Source organism: Porites lutea, chromosome 6 (genome assembly GCF_958299795.1).
Source record: "Porites lutea chromosome 6, jaPorLute2.1, whole genome shotgun sequence".
NCBI lineage: Eukaryota > Metazoa > Cnidaria > Anthozoa > Scleractinia > Poritidae > Porites > Porites lutea.
In genome coordinates this window covers 1,980,001-1,996,105 of record NC_133206.1, presented here as the reverse complement: position 1 = coordinate 1,996,105, position 16,105 = coordinate 1,980,001, and the positions used below count along the sequence as shown (strand labels likewise).

General features: G+C 39.1%; 2 protein-coding genes across 2 annotated transcripts; one reads left to right on the top strand and one right to left on the bottom strand.

Annotated features, from left to right (window-relative positions):
• Positions 1-796: 796 nt before the first annotated feature.
• Positions 797-2,046, bottom strand: LOC140941201 (uncharacterized). The gene is made up of 2 exons (XM_073390178.1): positions 1,763-2,046; positions 797-1,658 (listed from the first exon to the last, which is right to left on the bottom strand). Exons 1-2 carry the CDS (start codon positions 1,776-1,778, stop codon positions 805-807), a joined length of 870 nt encoding a protein of 289 aa, XP_073246279.1. The 5' UTR covers positions 1,779-2,046; the 3' UTR covers positions 797-804.
• Positions 2,047-7,020: 4,974 nt separating this feature from the next.
• Positions 7,021-8,369, top strand: LOC140941199 (QRFP-like peptide receptor). The gene has a single exon (XM_073390175.1). It carries the CDS (start codon positions 7,043-7,045, stop codon positions 7,958-7,960), a length of 918 nt encoding a protein of 305 aa, XP_073246276.1. The 5' UTR covers positions 7,021-7,042; the 3' UTR covers positions 7,961-8,369.
• Positions 8,370-16,105: the final 7,736 nt, after the last annotated feature.

Sequence of the window (16,105 nt, the reverse complement as noted above, 5' to 3'; positions counted from 1 at the left end):
TTGACAAAATTGAGGACATACCGGAAATTATTGTATCCTCTTGCATCTTACACAACATTTGCATTATTGAAGATGACATCGATGATTTTTTAGATGACTCTAATGATGATGATGACAATGATGACAATGATGATGACATCTTTCCACCAGGTGTAGGAGCAGTTGATAAGAGAAACATGATAATGAGACTGATCCCATAAACCTAGCATTTATAAGTGGTTTATGTATTGATACCTTTTGTACTGTGGTGTTTTCATGAACACTTCTTTCATAGGTGGTGTATGTCATTCATAAAGTTTATACTGTATAATAGTCTTTTTGCTATAAATATCAATATTTTATTTGTTTTTAAAAGTATATAAGAAAATAGTAGAGCCATGTACATGGATCACTTTATACTACCTGAAACATTTATGGTGTTGCTTGAAATGTAAACTTTCAACACAAATGTAACAGCCTAATACTCTGACAGTCCAGGTTGCTTGTGTCACGCACAGAAAGGAGGAAGTGCGTGACACAAGTGATCTGAAGCATCTGAGAATCAGGCTAAAAAAAGTAAAGGATATAAATAATATCAAAACCAGTTTAGTTAGGCCCTCTCACCTAATGTTGCTGTTGTAGTTCCTTGTATGTATGTGATAAAAAAAACATACAACTTGCAATAATACTGTTAACATGTATGATATAATAAACTTTTAGATAACTCAATACTGACAACAAACTCAGGTTTACTGTATCTATGTTCATGTTTGTGGTCAAATAATCCCATGTTCTGCAACACAATAAAAAATTATGGAATCAAGGTTACTCTTTGTTCAATGATTTTTCAAAAACATTCAAAAATCGGCCCATGAGTGCCATGCGTTCATTGTGCATATTTTCAAACTTTTTAATCTTTTCCTTTTCTTCCTCTTTCCTGTCTTGTGTAAATTCCTTAAAGAGCCCAACGAGGTCTTCTCTTTTCTTCCGCTCTGGTAACTTCTTTTTCTTTGCTTTTGTAACCACAGGCTCCTCTGTGTCACTACCTGTGGAACTCAATGTGGAACTGGAATTTTTAACACTCTTGACTGCATCTTTGCTCCGTTTACCATCAATGTTGCTGCACAATGTTTTTGGAGCGATGGCATCATCTTTCGAAAATATTTCGTGAAGTTCGTCATAGAAGTTGCATTTCTTTCGGTCATTTCCGCTGACTTTGTTGTGATCAACACAAGCAACATAACTTCTCTTCAGATTTTTCAATTTCGTCTCACACGCCTTGGCATTAAAGAACACTCCGTTCTTCTTTAATTCTTCGCTGATTTCTTCCCACAGGGACTTGTTCTTTTTGTTTATATCTTTAAATCGTTCTCTGCGTTCGACATAGCAGGAAATTAACAACAGCACATCAGCTCTAGACCAGCGTACAAGAGCTCTCGATTCGCCTTCGGTGCCTTCACTCGACTGACTGAATGTGGCTGCAGCTGTTTCCAAAGAAGAAAAACTTGGACCAGGCTGAGGTGATACTGATCTGACTGTTTCATGGCTGAACTGTGATGCCTGCGGTGGTGGAAACATGAACTGAGGAAGATAAGGTTGAATGCCCGGTTGAACGTGGCTTTCGTTCCACTGATATTCTGGATATTCACCTGCAGATAAACTGTGCGTCCAATATTGTCCTGTAGATAGAAATAAAAGATGCCAAGACGCATCAAACATCCGGAAAATTTATAAAAATACGTACAGGACGGAAAATTTCGGTGAAACTACACAAAAAACTCACCTTGTTTATTCGCCATGGCCGGCAGCAGCTAATATTTACAACAAAATGGCGGGAATGTGGCGGATTTTAAGAAGACGACCGCTTGCCAAACGTACTGCTTTTTGTATCCGTGCAATAAAGAAACGCACGGATCATGAATCCTAAAAATCCGGATTTAGATTTGATCTAATGAATCCACTCGGAGTGTGGATTCTATAGATTCAAAATCCATTTTCGGATTTTATTAAAGAAACGCAAAATCCGTTTTTGGATTCAAGAATCCGGATTTGGATTTTTTTAAAGAAACGCACCCTAAGAGGTGGTTAGGATGACGTAAAAGAAAAACGCTTAGGTTGATTTTGTGACACTTATTGTAGTCATACTTCAATACTCTATTGCGTTACGTGGTATCAGTGACATTCTGTGGAGCAGCGTTTTTGAAATTTAAGGACCAAAAGATACTCGTTAAGCGCAGATGAAGTTAGAAGGTGTGTATAACTGCACTTGGAGAGTTTGTCAGACACGAATTCGTCATTCACAAATCTTTGATTGAAAACAATTTGTCAGACCAAGAGCCCATAACTCCCGGAGCTAGCAACTTCCATGCATTCGTATCCATGCGTTTTCACGGACCAGTTTATTTTTAGAACGGTTTTTGGAGCGAATTTTGAATATCTTTTAAATTCCACAAATCAGTCAGCAAAACGCAGAGACCTAAAAATGACATTTTTTGCCTTTTGATAACGTTTAGTTTTCCTTTTTGATATCTTATACTTCGAATGCGTTCACAGACATGGTGGGGATTCCATTTTCGCGGGAAAAAGTGCCGTAAAATGTATCTAAAAATAAAATGGTCCGTAAAACGCCCGTGACATAGGCCTAGTATGGGAGTTACTCGCTCACGGCCAGACACTCTTTCCCTCTCTTTGGGGCGATAAGCCAGTCCACAAACAAGAAGGACAACTGAATCAACGGCTAGCTTATCACTAGTAGAATGATGGACGGTTAAAAAAATCCGCCGACAATTAAATTCTGGTCTGACGTATTCCCTGCTCGCAGATGTCCTTCTATAAAGTTTAAAACTGACCAGAACGCGCGAGCGTGAGTCGATCAAATCTTTTAAATCCAAAGTCTTACTTTCCGGCTAATAAAATGAACTGTATGTAAAAAGTGAAAGACAAATAGCGAAAAATTCCAACTTCTAATCAGATCTTTTCTGATTTTTAAATCAAACTGTGTAAATCGAACTGAATCAGCATGGAACCTCGTGTTGCCTGTTTTTATCTCACTTGTGTTATGGAATTTGTGTGAAAATCTTCATTATACTTCAAAGAGCTACACAATCACCAGGACTACAATTGACCGACAACATACAGAGCGGGGGCAGCTGTAGTGTCAACCATTACTAGTTTTTAATGATATGATAATAAGGGATTGAGAGTCGCTCTTACCCGGTAACACGCCCAGGCCAGGCAAAAATTGGTTGGAGACTAGCTTCAAACCCGACTCACTGGACTGCGAACTCAGACGTATTTCCGGTCGTCCCTTCTCTCCAGCCGAAAATTAACTGAGGGGAAGGGGTGGCTCATCCTCGGAGACCCAGGGGCAGTCAGTCGGGTCGGTAGAAAAGGCGCGATGAAAGCTCTCCCGACCCGATTGATTGCTCCTGAGTCTCCGAGGATGATGTTTCATCTGTGAACGAGTGTCACAAAATAGAGGCGAGAAAAATTGAACGCATGTGATCGAGGCAAAATGTGCCAGCCAGTCCAAGATGGCACTCAAACCGTGACATGGCATGACATCCAGAACGCTACTCGCAGGATCTCCCGCGGGACTCGATTAGTTAGAGTTCTCCTTCGTCGACCGCAAATATTGACAGGTATTACAACGTGTGATGATTATTCCAAATTGCGACGGTGGCGTTTACAGTAGTGTGATCTATTTTGCAAGACATTTTCGCCAGTGAATTATTTCAATCATAACCCACTCCAGGCAACGTCACCCTGTCGCTTGCTGTTTCCCTGGATGCGAAATTTATAAGAGGAAAACCTCTGCGCTCGCCATTGCGAAGAACGTTTTACTTCAAACATTTCGGGGAATATACGAGGAGCTGAGGTACTTGCAAGAGTCAATTTAAACTGGTTTTCTGGAATGTAATTTGGCTTTGATAGATTGTTTTATGCATTTAGGTATCGATCCATTTGTCTACTTCTTATTAATTTTCCCGGGCGAGTATCCCGTGATGGACTCCTCTCTTTTACGTTCTCGATACACGCGTAACCATCTGGCTCCAGTTGTTCAAATAAAGCTAGATAGCGCTATCCATCGGATAAATCACAATCCAGTGGATATTAAAGTGTTTAGTGGGGAAACCAATTGCACTATCCACTGGATAGAGATTTATCCGCTGGATAGTGCTATCCACCTTTTCAACAACTGAGGCCAGATTTCAACTGCGCGTATTAGCAGAAGCAACGATAACGAAATCTCCTTCTTGAATAAGAGCGCTCATGCTTCTCACGAAATCGATGAGGCTTTTTCTTTAACATACAGGAAATACTTTGTATTTGCCGAAAATTCGCGTCAAAAAAAAACTACGTAATGGCCTGTACATTAGACTGCGAACGTTTCGTACTAGATATGAAATGTGAGAAAGTCAATCCTGACTGAGACCAGTGCTTTCAAAGCGCGAAGGCGTTTTTTACTCCCCCATAAATGCAATTTGCGAGAAACCCGTGAAAGTCGTAAAAGGCTCAGCAAGAAGTAATCGAGGAAACAAAAAAATTTGGAAGAAAAGAAGGTGGTATTAAGCAATGTTTCTTAATTACTTTGGTTAACTCTGCAAGAAAAAAAACCTTCTAGGGCGCTGATAAATAATCACATTCTGTATTATTATTTCAATCACTGATTCAGATGTCGGTTATTTCGTCAAAATTTGCCAATCTCAGGCAAAAGTTTATTCTCAAAGTTTTCGTAGCTCTGCTCAGACGAGAATAAGGTTCTGGGCCTAGTTTTCGTCGCTAGGTTGTTGTCTCGCCTTTTTCTAAAACTAGGAAGCGAGAAAAGTTTTTTAAAAAACATAATATGAATGACAATTTCCGATTCTGGGGTAAACGATCAAAAGTAAACATTGCAAAGAAACACCCTCTGATTTACCATAAAAACATCGTTTTGTGTCAAACGTTCTGTCTTGTATTTAATTAAACTACTTCAGAGTGTTGTCAGTAGCTATTATAGGTGATATCTATATGCTTTACTCCATATACCCAGGAGTAAATTAATTATATTACAGCTTACAGCTGCCAGTTTTTTTCATGTAACATGGAAAGAGAGGGATTTTTAAACATGGGTAGAGACGAGGTGTATTCCGAGTTCATTTTTTCACGAATTTATGTCTGAATTTTTATTGTAATTTTCTTGATTTAAAAAAAGCAAGATTTTACGATTCAGTGGGAGAAGAAAAAAGTACTAGAGGAAAGGTATTAAAGAGTTTCAATAGCTTCAGTAACCTTAAAGCAGTGAGTTTGTCGTAATAGGTCTAAATCACGATCACGTTTGCGTGCTCGCGCTTTTAACATGAGAAAAAAAAATCGTCAGTATTAATCTTATGGAAACACTTCAATGTTTATTGCTGAAAAAATTTATTGAGTTATCATTTTGTTGTTGAGACTGAAAAAAAAGATAAAGCAAACTCTTTGAGCTTTAATAATTTTTTTCTTGCTGTTTAGGTCAACGAACAGTTCTTTTTTGCATCTATGATGTGGGTTTTGAACCAAAAAGGGAGTACTCTTTCTACAGCCAACATTCGTTGTTGTCAATTATCTTTTATTAATTTGCTTTTACTAAAACAAATACGGTAGTCTTGAAAAGAAAGATATGAGCAATGATTTTTTGCATTAATATTAGTAACCCTTTTTGTATCCGTAGATAAAATTATAAAGGTTAAAAAAGGGTATGTCACGGTTGTTATCTGTATTATAAGCGGAAATTTTACTCAACGTTAGGATGCAATATCAAATAAGCTCACATAGAGTGTACACCTGCCGTTGAAAAGTAAAGGCCACTGTTGATCTGAATGGGATTGGTACGTTGAGAATTCTATTTATCTCTATAGGTAGAAATGTGTAAGCTTTTGTATACAACAAGTGGAAGTCTTATTCAATTCGAGGATTTAATATTGGACTTCATATCAAGCAGCGCTGTACACCTGGCCTTGCGGAGACAAAAGCCTACGCTGGGTATAAGGAACATATTTTATGCGCGAGTCATGAAAATCAAAGTACCAAACGTTTACTAAGGCTGCGAGCGCGTTAAAGACAGAAAGAGCGAAGGTTTCCTAGAAACGGTTAGAGAAACATTTGCGTAAGTATTCCACCTGTTTCATACTTGCATTCACTTTTACCTTTTGCCAATTTTAAGAGGATCGATGCTCACGTTGTGACATCTTCTGCATGACAAAGAAGTGTGATTATATCAAAACAAACAGGCAACGACAAGGACAAAGTTTCAGTAGAAACCGTTTCTTTATAGCAACCAAGCTGGTGCCGGCTGTCTATGTAGTTTTTTTGGCACCTGAGGATTGGATTTTACAGAACCTTTTCTCCTAATAAATTCAAGTAGATTCATTTCCATTTCACGTTGTTTCAAGAACGTTTAGGCTTGTTAAGGCGCAAATTGGTACATGTTGGTATTATTTGATGATGAGTCACCGTAAAAAATGAGTTTATTTTTCATAAGAATCTGCTGTGTCATAAATCAAACAAGGTACGAAAACGTATCCCTCAGTGAAGGAGCTAAGCGGTTAAATTCTATATGACTTATCATCTTTATAGTGAACAGTGGAGGACAGCACCACTAGGCCTCTGGATTATTACGTCGCTATCAAATTGAACTTTGCACAGTTATTTCGTCCTTGTAAGTCAACATAATTACGGTATAGCCCCAGGCGAAATAATAGAAACTACGCGATATCACAGTCGATATGTAACGCTGACAAAGCTAGTGTAAAAGTTCACCTTTTTAATCAGAAGCTCAACAGTACATGCTCTTATTCATGCGTATGGTGGTATGTTTATTAAGTCCTTTTATGGATGAAAAAGATACCTACGGCTGCAACTACCTAGGAACTATGTAGGCGTGGTGTACATAGTGTGCCTCCCTACTTCTTGTTTCTTCCCTTGTTCTCTTTAATAGAGTTCAAATCTAGCCAGTACTGCTAACCAATTTACATTTGAATTTCTCATTTTTTTTTTTTCATAGAGAAACCCCAGACACCAAGAGGTTGAAGATTAGGATAGAAGCATGGAAACTGCTATTGTCTGGCAACTATATTCATTGTTGTTAACAATAGTGATACTTTTCACCATAGCTGGAAATTCCCTGGTTTGTATTTTAATAACACGAAACAGAGCATTGAAATCATCCATTAACTGGCTTCTTTTTCACCTGGCCATTGCAGATTTGCTGGTAGCTGTGTGTTTTATCCCTCCATGCGTTCTAAGCCACTTTATTCATCATCCAGGTGGCAAGACTGGAAACATTCTGTGCCTTATATTTACCGCTGGTACCTTAGGCTGGGTATCTGCCTCAGCGTCGAGCTTTCTACTGGTATCAGTTGCATTCGAGCGATATTATGCCACCTTACATCCATTTCGGAGCCTTCAACGCAGGTATTCGTGGTGGCTGCTGTTCCTGCTGTGGATTTTAGCAATCTCATTAAACCTGCCGTCTATTGTTGTGACAGCCTTTGATGTACAGAGTCAAATGTGCTCCGAGAACTTCCCAAGTTACACATTTTCCCGTGCCTATTACATCACATGGTCATTTTGCAATTCAGTTATTCCTATTTGCATAATGGGGTGCTTGTACTCAAGCATTATTTTGCATTTGCAAAAACAAACTTTTATTCCAGATTCTTCTCGAGCATCGACGACACGACGCAGAAACAAAGTGACCAAGATGCTCATTTCCGTCACTGTAATCTTTGCTGTTTGCTGGATCCCTCAAGCTACTCTCTGCGTCATAAGCCCCATAATTCCTGGCGGTTATGGCACAGTCAGCGCGGTGGCCACAGCGAGTGCACTGCTTAACTCCTGTCTAAATCCACTAATGTACACTCTGCACAGTCAACAGTTCAGAAAGAACCTGGCCTCCTTAATCTCGAGTTGGATCCCACAGAAGAGTTCTCAAACGACCGTTCACAGCAGGGGAAAGAGCTAGAACTGACCTACTTAGAAAAACATCCATCATAGCATCTAAGGCAAGCTGTAATTATGGGTGATAAATTTGTTTATAGTCTTTCACATCATAGTGTAATGAAGTCGCTCTGACTGCCAGCCTGGCCTTAGAAATTGAAAAGCCGAGTCAGTACTGCCAGATAGATTAGATGATGAAAGTTGACGCATAGCAAAATTTCAAAGGCACCAATCTTTTGGATATCAGTAGTTCATAAGATTTGAAAGAGAAGGTGTACTCGCGAGTAAGATGAGAGGTGGACTTTAAGATGCTGGCAGATGAGTGGTTGATATACTAGCAAAGGGGTTTCACGACATTGTTGTAGATTTCTGACAGAAGACAACTGGGACATATAAACCTCGATGGTAACCTACTTCTGCCACGCTATCAGGTATATCGGTACATGTCAATGGTGATGCGATAGTCGACATGTTAGCAGAAATGGAAGTCTGCCCACGTTTTAAGCCCCGCTTGTTTCTTAAAATGGCAAATAAAACCGTCAGAGGCTGATCGTGGAACATCAGAATGGCCGATGGTAAACTGATACTGAGAGTTGTATGAGGTTGACTGGTCAACGTAGATGCCGAGGCCGCCAATGAAGACAAACTAGTAGATATTGACAGAATCCCAAGTAAGGGAAGTAGCTGTTGGCACATTTGGCAGAGTTGAGCCATATCAGTTGGTGGTCGAAGGCCTCGTAGATATCCTTGTTGATACCGTAACCGAGGGTACTGGTGACAAACCAGTCAAAGCAAATTGCGAAGCGCCGGAAGAAGACATGGCAGAACAGGAAGCTAGCACACTGGCGGACACAGTAACAGTTAACGACGTTGCCGTCTTTGATGAAGTTACACTATTCAATGCACTGGTTGTGGAAAAATGTTGTTTGGTGGTTAACGCGGGATAAAGAACAGAAGAAATCCAAAATGACGGAGGTGCTTTTAAGACTTGAGGACACACCAGCTGGCAAGATAGTGGAGATGAGCAAAATTAGGTGAGGACACACCAGCTGGCACGATGGTGGCGACTGATCGAGTTTCTTTGGTTGAAAGATAAGCAGAGATAGTTCTAACTCTAGTTAACATGCTAAACAATACATTAGTCTTTGGCGACTCGAGGTTTAGCTGAACTTGCCAAGGTTGATAACGACACAGTGGTAGAATAAGTGGAACGTGCCGCCTTGACTGGCTGACTAACTCACTGCCATAAGGTAAACAATTAACAGAAGTCCATGCACTTACAGACGTGGTCGCGAAAACTCTGGTAGACAAAGGATGTCCTTCACAGGTTGACACAACAGAAATGGTGAAAGTCGAAATGCTGCCTAAATTTTTAAACCAGCCATTCGAGTCTTTATCGAAGCTTGAGCGCGAAGCAATAGGGCTAAAAGAGCTATGAGGTGTTGAAATAAACAGACTATTTGAGTCTTTACTGCTGTTGATCAATTACGTTAAAGCAGTGGTTATAGCTGTAAGAAACTTTGATGATGACACATTTGCTAACAAACTAGAAGAGATTGCGAGAAAGGCAATGCCAAATTTCCAATTAGGGAAACTGGATGGAACATTGGCAGTGATTTTTGACAACAATATGGACACATTGAATGACCCATTCGCAGATTTAGATCATGACACAGTTGATTGTGAGACACTGGAGGAGGCAAAATAGCAAAACATTAACTTACACGTTTGAAATGTTCAGGGAAGTTCGAAGATACTGACTGCAGCACACCGATTGAAAAATCAGGAGACGTGCGGTTTGAAAACATTACCGCCTGGTAACACCGAACACCAGGCAAGGGTATAGAAGAAGTACATGACAATACCACTTATCTACACTGGTTAACAAAACTCGAGAGGACAAGTTGCTAGTTAAATTGCTAAGCTGTGTTAATGGACGCCCATCTGTCCAAACAGTTTTGAGGACCAATGGCCTTGTCTGGTTCAAGCTGAAAGAGGTGAATCACGAAACCCTGGGGACAATCGCAGAGATATTTGACGCGTATTTGTATATTTTTCTAACCAATGTCGAACTTGAAACACTTTTCAGCACCATAACAAAGGGAGATGGCGAGCTCGATGGAGACAGTCTGGACAGCACATGGTCAATGTTTGAAAGAAACACCGGAAAACACATTGAGCGATATACTTGGCCACATATTAGCTGTACAAGTAAAACTCATGGTAAAACTATTGTGAAACCATTTTTTCGCACAATATCAAGAATGAAAGTAGATAAAAAGACTTTCTTAAAACTTAACCATCATTAAAAATTCTGCGAGACCAAAAATTTTAGTGAGGGACACGTTTTGAAACCTCGCGCAAGAAAAAGTTCTTTTTCGGATGCGTATATTATTTCCAATGCAGTAGAAATCGTTACTCCATGAATGTTTTGACCAGAAAACTCACTTCAATAGTCAATAAATTTTACCCAGCGAGATACTCAGGTAGACTCAAGGTCAAGGACCTTTACGGCCTTAGTGGCTTGGCTCAACAAAACTAGATGTGTATACAAAAAAGTGTATGCTTTGTTTTCACGTTAGTCGACGGCAACCTCGATCCCGGGGCTTTGGAAGGAGTTTAGTCAGAAGACGCTCATTCTAATGCAGCCTTGAAACTCACCTTGTGGTGTTTCGCAGGATTTGCCTTTGAAGCCAGCAGTGCAGATACAGTAGTAGTCACCAAAGTCGTTTAAACACGTTTAGCCATTTTGACTGGGTGAACTTACACAAGCACGTCCAACCTGAAATTCATTGTGACTTTTATTGAGAATTAGGCAGATCGAGGATGTTTATCCACCAATGCCGAAAACGGAAATGAGGTTGCTATTTTATATTTGGGCAATAGATCATTGTTTTTAGGTTGGTTATCGCCTACGTCTTCCAAATATGGTAAGCGCTGGCTGGTCATGAAGATTTGCCGCAGGATTGGAGCCAACTAGAGACGGCGAAATATTATGAACGAATAATGACTGTTTCTTGGAATGTTATTACTGTGAAAAGTTAAAAAAAGACCGTATCACTAAGATTAGATTAGAAAACCTTCAAAACGTATAATATCCATCTAAAAATTTATGAACTAGTATAGTTGGGGCATGAACCAGTGAATGAAGAGTCTAAACAAAAGATTTTACTTCTGAGCATTTAAAGGTTAATGCTATTGTAACGATAGTAATCAACAATTTTCCGATCGCTTCTCGGCCTGTAGTATGTGAAACCAGATTTGGTTGTTAAGTCATTTGGCTCTGTTAACCTAGAACGATCATTGAGTTCGCAAACGTAGATAGATAGATAGATCGATAGATAGATAGATAGCCTTTATTTTAAAACGATAAGTATTAAAGCTACATGAGCTTTAGGGGTCGTTTGCAATTAACTAATCCCTAAATAAACTAAAAACTAAAATCTAGTGATATTCACAGAAAAAGGATTTGAACATAAATTATCGATATTTACAACTGTGAGATTGTGAACATAAATTTAAGTATATAAAACGTCATCTTTTTTAAAATTACAAGTGGATGAAGACGTTATCTTGAAGCTAAATTCATTAAAGTTAACTAGAGATTTAAGCTTTAGCCTGAGCTGACGATATAAAATGTTTTTTGTCAGGGCAATACAATTGTCGGTCACTGCGTTCCTTAGGACTGAGCCTCTAAACGCGACAGAGTCTTTCATGTAACGCGTGTTGAAGTGTGGAACTTTTAAAGAAGCGCATGTCCGGGTTGAATAATTTGTGGCCCGCTTCTTTGAAATCAGATCGATTAATGTGACAGGTAACCTATCGTGGAAAGCTTTATGAAAACAGATAAAAATAGCAGATTTATGATAAATAGAGAGGGTCGGCCATTGGTCCCGTTGTGGGACTTCAGCAGATGCCATGTCTTTGGGCAGATTAAAAATAAGTCTCGCAGTCCTGCAATAGAGTCTTTCCAGGGACTGAAATAAGTCGGAGTTGTAGCAAGAACCCCATAGTATAAGACCATCCTGATCCTGACGAACGCTTCTAGGGAGAAATCTCGACTTCTTAAGTAATCCTAGTTTTTTAGCAAATGATTTTTTGAGCTCCAGCATATGCGGAGTCTGGGTCAGTTTCTCATCGACAGTCATTCGCAGTAATCTACCCCGCGAGCAAAGGGCTACATTTTCGCTGTGTAAGCTGGCGTGCGAAAAGTAGCCTCTGCCGACAACCATTCAAATACATCTAGAAATCTAGACAAATAAATTTAAACGCGTTTTTTTTCCTGTTCTAGACCGGTTTAGAGCATTGCGTTAGTCTTGCGTAGCAGATCAGAGTTGTCGCAATTTTTTATTCGCGCCTTTGAGGACAGACCTGACAATTAATTTTGCTTACGAATCGCGTGACGAATTTCGCGCATGCACTATAGAAAATTGAATGGTTGTCGGCAGAGGCTACTTTTCGCACGCCAGCTCACACAGCGAAAATGTAGCCTCTGCTCGCAGGCATTAATCGTGATTTAGATACCCCTGACTGGCTGGAATCCGGCGGAACACCCTTGATTACAAAAAATAGGCAAAAAGAATACAAAATAAAAAAACTCTAAAATATCCGCATTAATGAATCAATATTTTAATATATTTTATCTGTCACTTGAAAACGAAGATTTGGTCAGATTGAAGAAATCACGCTACCTTGCGACTTCTGAAGATTTTAAGAAAGTAGTCCATTGCCTTTTTGTCTGAAATATTGCTGAAAAAGCGGCCACTGAAGTCAAGAAGAAGAACTCAATAAACCTAAAATACAATACCTTCTAAATAAATATCTTTTACCGAATTTGATATCTACTGCGATGTTCGAGAAGTATCACTTTTAAAATTCACCGACCTGTTTTGATTCTTATCTTTTTTTGATATTTTGTCTTTGATCAAAAGGAAAGTATTCTTGGTTTAATTGTTTTATTTTGATTTTCCAGCCAATGTTTGTTTGCTTTTTCTTTCGGGTGGGTAAATTATATATTGCATGGAGAGTTTGGTTGGTTGTAATTCAGTTTGATTGTCTGATGCGTTCCGCTCAGGCATCACTAGTACCGTATTTCATCCACACGCCACTGATATCCTGGCCCGCGCTCTGAGCGACACGCCATCTATCCATACATAGAGGGGAAAAACGAGGGACCGGAAAACGATGCTTGTGCATAAAAGGAAAAATGGAGGTCGATTTCCTTTTTTTTTTCGTCTATTGTGTTTATTAGTTTAAAAAACAAATAACGATAAAACGGAAGTCATTTTCCGTTTTTCCGCTTTTTGTGTTTGTTCGTACATAAAAGGAAAAACGATTAAACAGAAGTCGATTTTCGTTCTTCTGTTTTTGTGTTTATTCGTACATAAAACGATAAAACGGAAGCCATTTTTCGTTTTTCCGTTTTTTGTGTTTCTTCTTCCAAAAAAAACGATAATACGGAAGTCAAATTTTGTTTATCTTTTTTGGAAAAAGATAGCATAAAGCAGTCAAAAGAAGATATTGAGTAATTTTTGTTTTGGGGGCATAAGATTTATGGATTCAAGAAAAGAAACAACGACTTCTAGAATTATGGCAATTTTTTTGGAGATTTTACCATTATTTTTAAGCGCAAAAATTCTTTGGCGCTGTCATAATATAAAAGAGGGCCTCCCAGGGGTTTTAGGGAACAAGGGAACATCGCCATTTACTTTTAGGGAACAAGGGATATTTCAAAATAACTTTTAGGGAACAAGGGAACTGTTGAGGGATATTCGGGAACAAGGGAACATTGACTTTCGACCATTTTCTAACTTTTGGAGAGATTTCCATTAACTGTTTATGAAGACATTTCCGACGTTTCTGTAATTTCACGCATTTCCGACGACTAAGCCTGGCGACTAATCTTCACAAGTGAACTGGTGACGACTGGGGACGAGTTTAGAACGCGTGGGAACCTTGTGAGAGACTCCGTCGGGTGGACCGCCATTTTTATGGTAATTTTCTCTTTGGTGTTCCATGTCTCGAAACGCTAACCATTTTTTTTTTCTGAGATGAGAACGGGTGCCAGTGACATGCCGTTCAGCTTGAATTTGACTACAGGTTCAGTAGAGCGATCAAAGAACGCTTAAAAAGACAGTGCTCTACACCATATTCATACTTTACTAGCTCTAGTTCATACTACCCACATACCTTCGTATCTGCAAGCTACTCTGACCTTCCGAAATTACGTCCCCCAAAGACAAACAAGCTAACTAGTCAACAAGTTCGCGAGATGAGGAATTGGAGAGCTGTCCACGGTCAGAGTGTTCCCCAAAAAACGGTGCGCAATATGACGACCAAAGACAACTCAGGAACTCTCCCGATTAATCTATATGCGGTGGGCCCACCAGATGTCCAGCCGCTTGATTTAACCAAATTAGGAGACCACCATTCAGTGCAACAAATGCCACAGAAAGAAGTGACAGAGTTTCTGTACACGTCTAATCAGATAGTCTGTGTTAAGCATGACAAAGAGTGCCCTGAAAACACCTTGGTTCTCGCCTGCCCTACAGGAGAATGTTAAAGTTGGCATAAAAAAAGTGATGGCCAAAATTTTTGTTCAAGATCCTTTTAACCCAATATGCTTTTCGGAAAATTCAGAGAAATACATTGAAGTAGATAGCATTATTTGTATCTTGACGACCTACAAACATAATCAAGATGTTTTGGAACTTAAGGAGGAAGAGCTGATCCTACTTCAGGATGAAATTCAACAGACAAGTGATGTCCTCACTCTTACAGAGGCGACAGAAATTTCTGCTGATGAACCAGAGGTGATGCGGCATTCATCAAGGAGACGAAAGAGGCGTTTTGCTGAGGATTATCTCTACTATGACTAACGAGGTAAAACTTACGAAAATACTGACCATCGAAAACTGAAATATGATTGAAATTCTGGGGAACATTAATTAATATTTCTGGGGATCAAGGGAACATGCAACAGAATTTCTGGGAACAGGGGAACTTGATGAAAGTGAATTTCAGGGAACATCTTAATTTATTTTTGGGGAACATGGGAAAAACTCCAATTTTTTCTAGGGAACAAGGGAACATGTACCCCCCCCTGGGAGGCCCTCATAAAAATTTCAAAAAAAAGGTGCGTTTAAAGCAAAAGCAATTGAGACACTTGTAAAATTGTAAACGAATTAATCGAAAAAGATGTCAATTTCATATCTTTCTGTTTACTTAAAATGGAACAGAAAATTTAAAAAAAGGGTTGGCCGAACCCTGCACCCACCCCTCTGAGGACCTTTTCATGATACTTATTTCTTTTTGTTTTTGTCATACGCAAATCAAGGCATAAATATAATTAACCATTAGGAACAAACAACTATTGTAAGAGCTAAGATACTTAGCTGTTTAGATTGTTCTAGTCTACTCCTCACCGGTTTGCAAAGACTGAAGATCTTGAAAAGTGTTCAATTTACGAATGCGCGAGCTATCTGTCATCCTAAGGAATGTTGAGCCTGCTTTGCCCAGCAGAAGTTAAAGCCCTTGGCTTGTTGAACCTTTTTTTCCTCTGTTAACAGTGCTTGGTTGAGCGGAGATAAGTGATCGCAAATACCAAGCCGTGACAATGACACTTGAACGCCGTAACCCAACTGAATCGGGGCGACTTTGGAAACATCTTTCCGTGCTGCCATCACTCTTTCTTCGACTTGTCTCCTAACAAACTTGCAAATTATGGTGTTCGGTCCACTTGAATCTTTACGAGCAGGAACGCGGTGGGCTATGTCAATATCTTGCATAGAAACATCATGTAATAATCAACCATAAATGTAATAAAAGTCAACCATAAATGTAACACCCACCATAAAAGTTATAAAAATCAACCATAAATGTAATAAAATTTCAACCATGAATGTAATAATCCGGCTCACCATAAATGTAATATATTTTGACCATAAATGTAATAAATATAATGTTATTATCAAATGAAACTTTATGATTGATGAAAAGGTTGTCAGATGATGTTTTAATGAATGTCAGGAGATAAATTTTTGTGAAGCAAGAGAAGATTGGGTAATATAATAAAACATACTCCTTCAAGCTTTCTGTTCATATAACCAATCCGCTTTTGATGTATTACTATTACTTACTTCATGTATTACTAGTACATAATTTTGCGATT

Excerpts from the sequence above, each read along its gene's own strand:
- LOC140941199 (XM_073390175.1), top strand. The coding sequence starts at position 7,043 with ATGGAAACTGCTATTGTCTGGCAACTATATTCATTGTTGTTAACAATA.